The following is a 13,867-nucleotide window of genomic DNA, read 5'->3' as shown; positions in this document are numbered from 1 at the left end:
ATACCTGTGATTTGGTACCCTGGACTGTGGCTGCCTGAACCTTCAGTGAAAGGTAAAGAGACTGCAACCCTGTGTCCTCCGTTTCTTTCTATACCATCTATCATCTGTCCCCACTACACCGGGAGCCCTGGGGACCCCACTTCACCTGTTGGAAGCCATACCATCTTAGCTGCCATAACATCACCCCAGTGGACCCCTTTAAGCAGCGTCGGTCACCTCTGACTGAGAACCACAGGTGGCGTCACAAACACAAACTTTATTCATAACTCCTTTAAAGTCTTTTCCCTTAACATGGGCACCCAGGGCCATGGACCGGGTCTCTGCCACCGTGACACATCCCTTTAAGTACCGGACCTGGTACCGAGTACCCCTAGGCCCTGGTGGGTGTTACATTGGCATCAATGGATCTCCCAGAGGTTGGACCCCCAGCAAGTTTTATCCCATTCTTTGGATATCCTGTGATTTTGGGGATAACCCTTTAATATACATGCTCCAGTTTTTAAAAGGAGCCACACATGCATATGAGGAACCAGCCACGCGAATGAAAAAGAACTAGGGTGCAGATGGGACAAACGTGAGAAGGAGATGATGAGAACTAGCAGCATAGTTCATGGAGGACCACAGCTACTGGGTCAATCTTACCGAAGGACCAATCATTTCTGCTTTTATTTTTCTCACCTGTAGGGCTGTTTACCAGCTGCAGAACAAGTGGTCTACGGGTGACAATTCCAGATCCACGGGGCAGAAAATCCCTGAAATAGAAAATGATTTGTAATCCGGGTAATAATTTTTTTATTATCCCTCCCCCATATTTTACATTGCAGCACTGCTTGTTCAAATAATGCATACCCCTTTAAAATAGGGTAGTGATCACATAAAGGCACACATCTTTACCATCTGCACCTTACTCTATAACACAGGAATTCATCGTATTGTACCGGAGCCCTGACTACTCACACAGCCCACTCAATAATTTATTGCTTTCAGCTCACCAACCGGGAATGTGAATGATGTGTGTTGCAGACAGAAAAAAAACCGCAATAGATGCTATGTGCACGCTTGTAGTCATTTTTATTGCTTCACTGTATGTAAATAAATTGAAAATTTGCAATGATGTTCAATAGAAATAGTCTACCGTAATGTGTATACAGCTCCTATGCAGAATTATGTCATCTCTATATGCCAAGAAGTAAGGGTCAGGTGGAGAAAATCTAGTCAAACTGCTTTGAATTCTCTGCTGCATCTGTAAGGACAGTGATCATCTTCCTTTTTGGAGTATAACAACATGGATGACACAGTCAGGTCATGGTAATCCATGTTGGAGGATCTGTTGCGTAGAAACAGCCCAAAAAGACTCCTTAAAGGGGACCTTTTACTTGGCATAAATATGGATTTTTGTATACTTAGTGTAAATGCCGCTGTTCTACTGAATCCGGCATTATTTTTATTTTTTTCCTGCACCTCTCTGATATTGAGATATGGCCTATTCTTCCTTGTATATAAATCTAGTCTTGGAAAACAACTGGGTGTGGTCCTCAAGGCTTCCCTGTGGGAGTCCTCACCAGGACCACACCCACTTACATTAAAAAGACTAAATTCATATATAGGGAAGTGGTGGCCATATCTCTGCAATGGAGAGGAGCAGGAACAAAAGAAAAACTATGCCGGATTCAGGAGAACAGGGGTAATTATACCATGTTTCCTTCTGTGGCGAAACTCAGTAGTATGTGTACAATTTCCCTGCAGCTCCCCCACAGGGGAAATGAGGAATTGCGCCATACAGTATATTCAATAGATTATATGACACGCAGACTATTTTAGCTGCTATATGATGAGAAGCAGGTATAAAAGAATATCTTGTTAAAGTGCTGTTCCCTTTAACCTGTGACCTCACAAAGATGAGCAAGGATGGTGACTGTATAATCCCAGGCTTTCTGGTAAAGTAATCTTGCTGTGCGCAGCATCAATCTGCACCTAAGGTAAAGCCGGATTAGAGCACAGAAAAAGGCAGTGCAAGACTGTGGAAGGAGACTGTCAGTAACAGGCTGGAAAAGAGGGGTCTCCATATTTTTCGTTGCCTAGATGGGTCTGAATATTTTATAGTGCCTCGTATATGGGATATATATATATATATATGTATATATATATATATATATACTAGATGGTGGCCCGATTCTAACACATCGGGTATTCTAGAATATGCATGTCCACCTAGTATATTGCACAGCCCACGTAGTACACTGCACAGCCCACGTAGTATATTGCCCAGCCACGTAGTATATTGCCCAGTCACGTAGTATATTGCCCAGTTACGTAGTATATTGCCCAGTTATGTAGTATATTGCCCAGTGACGTAGTATATTGCCCAGTTACGTAGTATATTGCCCAGTTATGTAGTATATTGCCCAGTGACGTAGTATATTGCCCAGCCACGTAGTATACAGCACAGAGCCACGTAGTATATTGCCCAGTTACGTAGTATATTGCCCAGTGACGTAGTATACAGCACAGAACCACGTAGTATATTGTACAGCGACATACTATACAGCACAGAGCCACATAGTATATTGCCCAGCCACGTAGTATATTGGCCAGTCACGTAGCATATTGCCCAGCTACGTAGTATATTGCCCTGCCACGTATGTCACAGGTTAAAAAATAAAAAATAAACATATACTCACCTTCCGAGGGCCCCTTGTAGTTCTGTCGCCTGTGTGCGGTGCAGGCAGCAGCTTCCGGTCCCAGGGTGTGATGACGTCGCGGTCACATGACCGTGATGTCATGGCAGGTCCTTCTCGCGCAGGCGTGCAGGACCTGTGATGACGTGGCGGTCACATGACCGTGACGTCATGGCAGGTCCTTGTCGCACACCATCCTTAGCACCGGAACCTGCCGCTTGTGCAGCGCCCCAGAGTCCTGGTCGTTGCAGTACTGTGGCTCCGCCACTATGGGGAGCTACGGTGCGTCCGATGGCACTGAAGGAGTTCATCTGATCAGGTATCACAGACACCAATACATTTCACAGCTGGGCCTCCGGGGGGAGCTAAGGGTGCTATTCATTAGGCCACTCCCCACCATAGTGGGTAAACTGGGGGTCAGGCAGGAAGTTAGATCAGAAAGCTGACTGGGTTGGAACCAGGCAACACCTTGTGGCAGAGGGTGTTGTGGGGGAAGATACAGTAGGGTCTCTGTCAGGGGTGGGATCCTGACAGAGGCTTGGCAACGAGAAAGAACGAAAAGGGACCGCGCCTGCTCCGGGTAGCGGCGGTGCCCAAGAAAGGACTAGAAGCGAGATAGATTGTGCTGAGTGAGAAACGAGATCAAGCGATAGGAGAATACCAGTAGGGGTCGTGCTGTAAGACCGGAGCAACATCCTACTGAGGCGCATTACCGGTGGCCGGAACGCCGAGGGAGTGGAATAGCATACAGCTTCAAGCCATACTCCAAACAGCGGCAGGGCAGTCAGTCTCAGGCGGGCTGTCTAACACATATCACCTATGAAGTCTTGGGAGGCAATTGCGGGAGAGGGGCGTCTCTAGGGTCCCGGAAGAACTCCAGGCCTATCCGACAAACGGGTGCCGTTCCAACTGTAACATCAGGAAGGGACGGAAGATTAGAAGAACATCACTTAATCGAGTTGTGAGGGAACTTAAGAAACAGACACAACGGTTGTGGGGTACTTTCCGTAAGCATAGCAGGGAAGGACTACAACACATAGCGCTAAGAAGGAAGGCACCGATTTCCACCTGTGAAGTGAACTCTGAAGGTGCCATTGGACCGGCCGGACTTGCGCAGCCTGGTCAACCATATTCTGGACTGAGGACTCAGAGATCTCCAGTAAAGAGGTAAAGAGACTGCAACCTGGTGTCCTCGTTATTTACCGCGACCTGCACCCCACAACTGCACCGTTACAACACCACTATTTGCACCGGACGTCCCCCACTGACAGACAGGGCCACGGACCGGGTCTAGCCACCGTGACAACCCCAAGACTGAAACTCAGAGGCCCGGCTCCGGGTACCCCTCGGCCCTGTGGCGGTGTGGGGGCGCTCCAACTTGGCGTCACGAACAGGATCTACTTAAGCCTGAAGAATCAGGTCATGTGTGCCTAGAGACTGTGATTTGTTGTGCTTGAACTGTACTTTATTGAGAGACTGTGTACTGCCATTGACCAAGAGAAGTTCCCGCCAAAAGCCGCCGCCATTGCTACGCCAGCGAAGAAGGAGGGCGTGCCATGGGAGGAGACTATCAGAGTGGCGCGAGAAATGGCTACCGCCCCCTGTGTTTCTGGCTGCAAAGCGATGACCTGCCTCGGAGTACAAGACCACCCCCTGATTTGCAACGGCGGGAAGCAGGAGATGGAGAAGCCCGGCCCAGGAGAAATGGCGGAGTCAGGTGCATGCACTGCCACCGACTATCAGGCAGCGATGACGAGCAGCAAGTACCTGAACGAGGAAGAAGCGATTCCGGCTTGCCCTCCTTCACCAGAGGCGGACCTATGTCCACTGCAGCGGAAAGATCCGAATTCTTTGGAACCGGCCGCGGAGCTGAGCTTACCCATCCCGTCCTCGGAGCCAGCGGAGGAGGAACCATGGTGGGCGGAGCCGCACCCGGGGACCCCATTGGAGGAGCCGCGGTCCGGGCTGCGGCCGACTCCAGCGTTCTCGTCAATGGACCGGATCGACATCGGTGGAACCACATCAGGCGCAGGTATGGGAGACGCCCCTGCTCCCCTGCTCGATCCCGCTCCCGCGACCGGTCCTCACCCCAGTAAAAGCCGCCTACTATCGGCAGAGCTAGTGGTGTTACCCCCCGATGCAATGGGGAAGCTGGTGCCACCGCTGCCGACTAGGATGGGGGAACCCGTAGACGTAGGCCCAGATGGGGTGACCCTCCAGTGGGACACCCCCTGGGTTGGGCCAGATGGGGTTCGGGAAGAAGGATTCACCCTTGCTGTGCTTACCTGGGAGCAATACAAACAATGCCTGATCCTACATTGGAAAAGGCAGAAAGGGGCAGAGCTGACTGCCCCACCGAGGGTACGACAACCACCGCCTGCATGTGATGACCGGGACATGGTGAGGCGGGGCACTGTATTGGCCTTCCACCCGAAGAGAGGATGGGGCTCCATACAGGAACCGGGACTGCCAACCGACGTCTTCGTTGCCAGTTGCAACGTGAGGGCCCCCTGCTGTGGCCGAAGGGGTGATCCGCTACAAAGGGGAGATCCGGTGACTTACACCCGTCATCGGAATGCATACGGGTGGTATGCCCGGGACGTGCGCCGTTGTGAGCTTGGGGGAGCGTCGTCTGGTACTTCCACCATGATGGAACCAGACGTAACGGATCTTACCAACATTGCCGCCGTACGTCTCATTGCAGCAACTGAGCTGGCAGCTAGGATCCGTCTTCAGGTTCAGACATCAAGCGGTCTGACTACACCGGGAAGACCCACCAGTGACACTGGCGCGACATTAGCCGGGAGCCAGGGGCCAAGGCCACCTGAATAAGAATAAACCTCGGAAACCTGAAAATGTATATAGTTACTGTTTTCCTGTTGTTGACTGTTGCTAAAAACGTCCTGGGTTATTCTTAAAGGGATCCCTCTGCTGATCCGGGATCCCTATTGTCTGTTTGTTTTTCCAAAAGTTTGCACAAAGTTTAAAGAACTGCAGTAATCATGGACCGTGCATGATACAAACTTTTTCCTTGTAAATAGTTTGCACCTTATTAAAGGCGCTTCCTACTGGTTTTACTCAAAGAGACTCTTTGCGAAGATACCGTACCGGAGCCTTTGCTGAGTATGGACTGGTAGCTAGAAAAGACGCGCTACCTCACAGAGACCTGGCCCCTCTTAAAGGGGATGTTCATTTGTTGATAATGCTTTAAGGCCAATAGCTATAATGCTGATAAAGAAAAGTGATGATAACATTCACATGTAAAAGTTATGTGTATGCAATTAGTTAAATGTAAAGAGATGCTGATGATGTTTTCGGAAAGAAGAAAGTGAAAGGTAATAGAAGGATGCAGTGGACCCGTAGAGGTAGATGTGGTGTCCAGCATGCATAGTAGGGAGCAAGTTTAACGTTATGAAAAGAAGATAGTTAATAATGTTGGTAAGAAAAAGAAAGGGGGGAATAGAAGGTAGACCCTGCGTTCCCCATTGAAAGTTAATAATGTGTTACTAAGGACAGAAAGTGAACCCGTAGGGGTTAGTGAATGAGTCCTTCTAGGAGCCAAGTAGAGCCGGCTCAGTGTTCTCAAACTGAAAGAAAAAGTTATGTTCTATACTGTGTATAGTAGTTGAAAAGGCAGTAGGCCCTGGCTGAACGGGGCGGTCCTGTAACAGAAAGGAGAGGCAGTAGGTCTGGTGCCGATAGGACAGGCGGTCCTGCAGATCCAAAGTAGGAGAATGAAAAAGTTAAAGTGCCTTATAATGTGATTATAGGAAGGTCTTTAGTGGATTTAGAGTGTGAGTCCTTAAAGGCAATGTTAAATTATTGTTCAACAATTTTGCACTTAGTAGAATACCCGGTTGGGTAACAGGAGTTATTTATAGCCTGTAATTTATAATGTTAACCATGTTTGTAACGTTTAAGTGTCCTCACCTCCCATAAAGGGAAGCCTGTTCAAGTATACTTATTGTTTTGCACTCAACAAAATTGTATGTCTTTTTGCTAACTTGTATTGTTGTTTTCTTCCCAGTCCCGGAGTACTGTGTTTAACCAGGGGGGAGTGCAGCGCCCCAGAGTCCTGGTCGTTGCAGTACTGTGGCTCCGCCACTATGGGGAGCTACGGTGCGTCCGATGGCACTGAAGGAGTTCATCTGATCAGGTATCACAGACACCAATACATTTCACAGCTGGGCCTCCGGGGGGAGCTAAGGGTGCTATTCATTAGGCCACTCCCCACCATAGTGGGTAAACTGGGGGTCAGGCAGGAAGTTAGATCAGAAAGCTGACTGGGTTGGAACCAGGCAACACCTTGTGGCAGAGGGTGTTGTGGGGGAAGATACAGTAGGGTCTCTGTCAGGGGTGGGATCCTGACAGAGGCTTGGCAACGAGAAAGAACGAAAAGGGACCGCGCCTGCTCCGGGTAGCGGCGGTGCCCAAGAAAGGACTAGAAGCGAGATAGATTGTGCTGAGTGAGAAACGAGATCAAGCGATAGGAGAATACCAGTAGGGGTCGTGCTGTAAGACCGGAGCAACATCCTACTGAGGCGCATTACCGGTGGCCGGAACGCCGAGGGAGTGGAATAGCATACAGCTTCAAGCCATACTCCAAACAGCGGCAGGGCAGTCAGTCTCAGGCGGGCTGTCTAACACATATCACCTATGAAGTCTTGGGAGGCAATTGCGGGAGAGGGGCGTCTCTAGGGTCCCGGAAGAACTCCAGGCCTATCCGACAAATGGGTGCCGTTCCAACTGTAACATCAGGAAGGGACGGAAGATTAGAAGAACATCACTTAATCGAGTTGTGAGGGAACTTAAGAAACAGACACAACGGTTGTGGGGTACTTTCCGTAAGCATAGCAGGGAAGGACTACAACACATAGCGCTAAGAAGGAAGGCACCGATTTCCACCTGTGAAGTGAACTCTGAAGGTGCCATTGGACCGGCCGGACTTGCGCAGCCTGGTCAACCATATTCTGGACTGAGGACTCAGAGATCTCCAGTAAAGAGGTAAAGAGACTGCAACCTGGTGTCCTCGTTATTTACCGCGACCTGCACCCCACAACTGCACCGTTACAACACCACTATTTGCACCGGACGTCCCCCACTGACAGACAGGGCCACAGACCGGGTCTAGCCACCGTGACAACCCCAAGACTGAAACTCAGAGGCCCGGCTCCGGGTACCCCTCGGCCCTGTGGCGGTGTGGGGGCGCTCCACTTGCATGGAGCGGTCACTGGAGCATCGCGAGGAGCGGGAAAGGCAGCGTAGGTGAGTATATAATGATTTTTTATTAATTTAATTATTTTTAACATTAGATCTTTTTACTATTGATGCTGCATACGCAGCATCAATAGTAAAAACTTGGTGACACAGAGTTAATAGCGGCGGTAACGGAGTGAGTTACCCGCGGCATAACGCGGTCCGTTACCGCTGGCATTAACCCTGTGTGAGCGGTGACTGCGGGGACTGTGGAGCGGGCGCCGGGCACTGACTGCAGGGGAGTAGGGAGGGACTAATCGTACTGTGCCCGTCGCTGATTGGTCGCGGCAGCCATGACAGGCAGCTGGCGAGACCAATCAGCGACTTGGATTCCATAAGAGACAGAGGCCGCAACCAATGAATATCCGTGACAGAAAGAAAGACAGACAGAAGGACAGACGGAAAGACGGAAGTGACCCTTAGACAATTATATAGTAGATATTGCGCCAGTGATGTAAAAACCATGGAAGCAAGGAACACCGCTGCTTTGGAGCCCATGGCAGATGGGGACTTTTTGTTTGTCTTATTGGTTATCTTCAGCAGCCACTAGGGAGATCTCACTGCATACAGATGTATAAACTCATTTCCAGCTAGCTCCCCCCAGTGGTGACCGTATGCAACCAGAATTGTATCATTTATCAAGGTTTTAGCATATAGATTATGAGCCCTGCCTAAATCATTACACATTTTGGAGAACAATCTGAAGAAAAAAAACAAACCCAAAAACAAAATCCCCTCTCCCTCAAAAATAAAAATAAAGCTTTAGAATATATTATATGTTTATCAAAATACTTTATCACTGTGCCATAAAGGTAAAACTATTCTTGGCACCGAGCGGTTTAATGTAATAATTGCATAGTACATTGGGGCAATATATACAGTTGAAACCAGAAGTTTCCATACACTACACTGTGTGCAGAATTATTAGGCAAGTTGTATTTTAGAGGATTGTTTTTATTATTGATCAACAACTATGTTCTCAATCAACCTAAAAGACTCATAAATATCAAAGCTTAATATTTTTGGAAGTTGGAGTGTTTTTTTTTTGTTAGATTTGGCTCTCTTAGGAGGATATCTGTTTGTGCAGGTAACTATTGCTGTGCAGAATTATTGGGCAACTTAATAAAAACCAAATATATTCCCATCTCACTTGTTTATTTTCACCAGGTAAACCAATATAACTGCACAAAATTTAGCAATAAACATTTCTGACATGCAAAAACAAAACCCCCCAAAATTAGTGACCAATATAGCCACCTTTCTTTATGACACTCAGCAGCCTTCCATCCATGGATTCTGTCAGTTGCTTGATCTGTTTACGATCAACATCGCGTGCAGCAGCCACCACAGGCTCCCAGACACTGTTCCGAGAGGTGGACTGTTTTCCCTCCCTGTAGATCTCACATTTTATGAGGGGCCACAGGTTCTCTATGGGGTTCAGATCAGGTGAACAAGGGGGCCATGTCATTTTGTTTTCTTCTTTGAGACCTTTACTGGCCAGCCACGCTGTGGAGTAGTTGGAGGCATGTGATGGACAATGGTCCTGCATGAAAATCATGTTTTTCTTGAACGATTCTGACTTCTTCCTGTACCACTGCTTGAAGAAGTTGTCTTCCAGAAACTGGCAGTAGGTCTGGGAGTTGAGCTTCACTCCATCCTCAACCCGAAAAGGTCCCACAAGTTCATCTTTGATGATACCAGCCCATACCAGTACCCGACCTCCACCTTGCTGGCGTCTGAGTTGGAGTGGAGCTCTCAGCCCTTTACTGATCCAGCCTCTGGCCCATCCATCTGGCCCATCAAGAGTCACTCTCATTTCATCAGTCCATAAAACCTTTGAAAAGTCAGTCTTAAGATATTTCATGGCCCAGTCTTGAAGTTTTATCTTATGCTTCTTGTTCAAAGGTGGTCGTTTTTCAGCCTTCCTTACCTTGGCCATGTCCCTGAGTATCGCACACCTTGTGCTTTTTGTTACTCCAGTAATGTTGCAGCTCTGAAATATGGCAAAACTGGTGTTAAATGGCATCTTGGCAGCTTCACGCTTGATTTTCCTCAATTCATGGGCAGTTATTTTACGCTTTTTTTGCCCAACACGCTTCTTGCGACCCTGTTGGCTATTTGCCATGAAACGCTTGACTGTTCGGTGATCACGCTTCAAACGTTTGGCAATTTCAAGACTGCTGCATTCCTCTGCAAGACATCTCACAATTTTGGACTCTTCAGAGCCCGTCAAATCTCTCTTCTGACCCATTTTGCCAAAGGAAAGGAAGTTGCCTAATAATTAAGCACACCTTATATAGGGTTTTGATGTCATTAGACAACACCCCTCCTCATTACAGAGATGCACGTCACCTGATTTACTTAATTGGTAGTTGGCTCTCAAGCCTGAACAGCTTGGAGTAGGACAACATGTATAAAAAGTATCATGTGATCAAAATACAACTTGCCTAATAATTCTGCACACAGTGTATATAAAAAGACACATCTGCATGTTTTTCTCAATATCTGACAAGAAATCAGAATAAACCTTTCCTGTTTTAGGCCAATTAGGATTACCATAATTATTAATATTTGCTAAATGCCAGAATAATGAGAGAGAGAGATTGTTTTAAGACATTTTTATTACTTACTGTAAAGTCAAAAGTTTCCATACATTTCATTAGCATTTGGTACCATTGCCCTGAAACTGAATGACTTGGGTCAAATGTTTGGGATCTCCTTCCACAAGCTTCTCACAATAGTTGGTCGGAATTTGGGTCCTCCTAACAAAACTGGTGTAACTGATCCAGGTGTGTTAGTCGTCTTGCTCGCACCGGCCTTTTCAGCTTTGCCCATAAATTTCCAATAGGATTAAGATCAGGGCTTTGTGATGGCCACTCCAAAACATTGACATTGTTATCCTGAAGCCACTTTGTTACCATTTTGGCAGTATGCATAGGGTCATTGTCCATTTGGAAGACCCATTTCCACCCAAGCTTTAACTTCCTGGCTGATGTTTTGAGATGTTGCTTCAGTATTGCCACATAATCTTCTTTTCTCATGATGCCATCTATTTTGTGAAATGCACCAGTCCCTCCTGCAGCAAAACAATCCCACAACATGATGCGGCCACCTCCATGTTTCACAGTTGGGATGGTGTTCTCAGGCTTCTAAGCTTTTCCCTTTTTCCTCCAAACATAACGAAATGCCCAAAAAGTTCAATTTTAGTTTCATCAGACCACAGGATATGTCTCCAAAAATTAAGGTTTTTGTTCCTGTGTGCATTTGCAAACATTAATCTGGCTTTTTTTTTTGTTTATTTTGGAGCAATGGCTTCTTCCTGGCAGAGTGGCCTTTCAGCCCATGTTGACACAGTACTCGTTTCACTGTGAATATTGACACAATCTTACCGGCTTCCGACATCATCTTTACAAGGTCTTTGATTTTGTCCTTGGGTTGATATGCACATGTCGGACCAAAGCATGTTCATCTCTAGGACACAGAACCCATCTCCTTCCTGAGCGGTATGATGGCTGGACATTCCCATCTTGTTTGTACTTGCGCATAATTGTACAGATGAACGAGGCACCTTCAGGTATCTTGAAATTGTACCCAAGGATGCATGTATAATTCTGCCAAACAATGCCCGCATAATAGTACACAATGTAGTGCATATATAATACTGCCAAACATAGTGACTATTTTTTACAGCATATTAGATTACACTTTACTTATGTTTCAAAGAATATTCTATTTCCAGAAAACTTTGTCAGATAGAGTCAGTTTTCACAGTCCTCATTTATAGCTCTGCTGCTTCATTATCAGCTGATAATGTGTGCGGTAACCACATGATGAGTAATACCATAGAAATACAATGTACTGTAAGATAAAAGGAGACATACACAGGTCTCTACATATTTTACATTATATTGTATGTACTACATGGCTTCATTATATATGCACTACGTTGTGTGTTATTATTTATGGACTATGTTTCATACAACTATAGATGCACACCATTTGGTACTATTATTTATGAAACATATTTTACACTACTATGTACACACTACTTTGGCACTATCATACGTACACTATATTTTCTAATATTCTATATGGCACTGCTATATATGCACACCATCTGTTACTATAGCTATATGCTATTTTTGGTAATATTTTTGCACTACTTGACACTATTTTAATACATGTCCAGGGTGTCTGCTGCCTGTCACAAATTTCACCCTTACAAACTTGCAGCCATGTGGTGCAATGGATAGCGCATTGGACTTCTAGGCTATTGTAGACATTCAAAGGTTGTGGGTTCGAGTCCCACCAGAGTTGCCTTATGCAATTGATAGAACAAAAAAATTAAAAAACTTTTGAAAGAAATGCAATTTCGGAGGGTATGTGCACACGATGCAGATTTGCCTGCGGATTTTTATGTGCACACGTTCAGGATTTCTTGCAGAAATTTCCTGAGCAAAAAACAGACATTTTCTGCAAGAAATCCGCAATGAGTTTTTTCACGTTTTTCTCGCGGTTTTTGCTCGTTTTTTTTGCGGATTTTTTTCCGGAGATTTCCCAATGCAATGATATAGTGGGAAATCCATAAAATTAATGAACATGCTGTGTTTTTTACAGCAATGCGTTTTTTTCCTGGGAAAAAAAACACATCATGTGCACAAAAATTGCGGAATGCATTCTAAATGATGGGATGCATAATGTATGCGTTTTTATGCGTTTTTATAGCAAAAAAATGCGAAAAATCCACAATGTGTGCACACAGCCTAAATCCGCAGCTCTTGGCAGAAAACACAGGTGCGTTTTTTATGAGTTTTTTGCTCATTTTTGATGCGTTTTTGTATGCGGTTTTGAAAGCTAAATAAAGATGTATTATTGAACAAAAAAAAAGATTTGTGATGTCATGTCTTGTCCAACCTCCTCTTTTACATTTGTCCAACCCACACTCCATTACACACATAGATAGACAGATAGATAGACAGACAGATAGATAAACAGATAGATAGATGGAATGAGATAGATAGATAGATAGATAGATAGATAGATAGATAGATAGATAGATAGATAGATGGATAGATAGAAGGAATGAGATAGGTAGATAGATAGATAGATAGATAGATAGATAGATAGATAGATAGATAGATAGATAGAAGGAATGAGATAGATATATAGATAGATAGAAGGAATGAGATAGATAGATGTAGATAGATATATGGATAGTTAGGCTACTTTCACACATCATTTTTTTCCGTCAGGCAGGATCCGGTGAATTTTTGAAAAAACTGATCAGTTGCAAATAGTGAAAAACTGATGCAACTGATCCGTTTTTTTGAGAGACAGAGAGAACGGAAAATGTGCATGATTTGAATGGAAACATGCTGACATCCGGCACTATGTGCCAGGTGCGGTCACGGACCGCCTCCGGCACATTAACCCCCGGCGCACAAACATGATCGCAGTGTTCCGGCGGTATAGGGAAGCATCGCGCAGGGAGGGGGCTCCCTGCATGCTTCCCTGAGACCCCCGAAGCAACGCGATGTGATCGCGTTGCTCCGAGGGTCTCTTACCTCCTCCTTGCTGCAGCAGGCCCGGATCCTGCAGGGAGGTGGCTTCACAGCGCCTGCTCAGAGCATGCGCCGGGAAGCCTGGAGCTGTGCACGTCAGATTGCCGATCTGACACAGTACACAGCAAAGTGTCGGCGATCTTACACTATAACATGATGCCCCCCCCCCCGGGGCAATGTTATAGTGTGAAAAAGATTCACATGTGTAAAAAAGAAAAAAAAAAAATTCCCCGAAAAAAAATAAAAAATAAATATATATATATATATATTGTTCCTATAAATACATTTTTTTTTCTAAATAAAAAAAAACAATAAAAGTACACATATTTAGCATCACCGCACGACCTGACCTATAAAACTGTCCCACTACTT

The 13,867-nt window shown here is 45.8% G+C and overlaps 1 protein-coding gene across 22 annotated transcripts in view; it reads right to left on the bottom strand.

The window, feature by feature from the left end:
- The window catches only part of DNM1 (dynamin 1), a 214,887-nt gene that overhangs the window by 74,940 nt on the left and 126,080 nt on the right, over positions 1 to 13,867 (bottom strand). For all 22 annotated transcript variants that reach the window (XR_013221217.1, XR_013221218.1, XR_013221219.1 and 19 more), the window contains exon 2: positions 679 to 752. Coding sequence is in view for 18 of the 22 variants with exons in the window: in XM_077284430.1 (XP_077140545.1) it covers positions 679 to 752 (74 nt within the window). In the remaining 4 variants the exon portion in view is untranslated. The remainder of the gene's footprint in view (positions 1 to 678; positions 753 to 13,867) is intronic.

This window comes from Ranitomeya variabilis, chromosome 2, assembly GCF_051348905.1.
Source record: "Ranitomeya variabilis isolate aRanVar5 chromosome 2, aRanVar5.hap1, whole genome shotgun sequence".
NCBI lineage: Eukaryota > Metazoa > Chordata > Amphibia > Anura > Dendrobatidae > Ranitomeya > Ranitomeya variabilis.
This window is presented reverse-complemented; position numbering and strand designations above follow the sequence as displayed.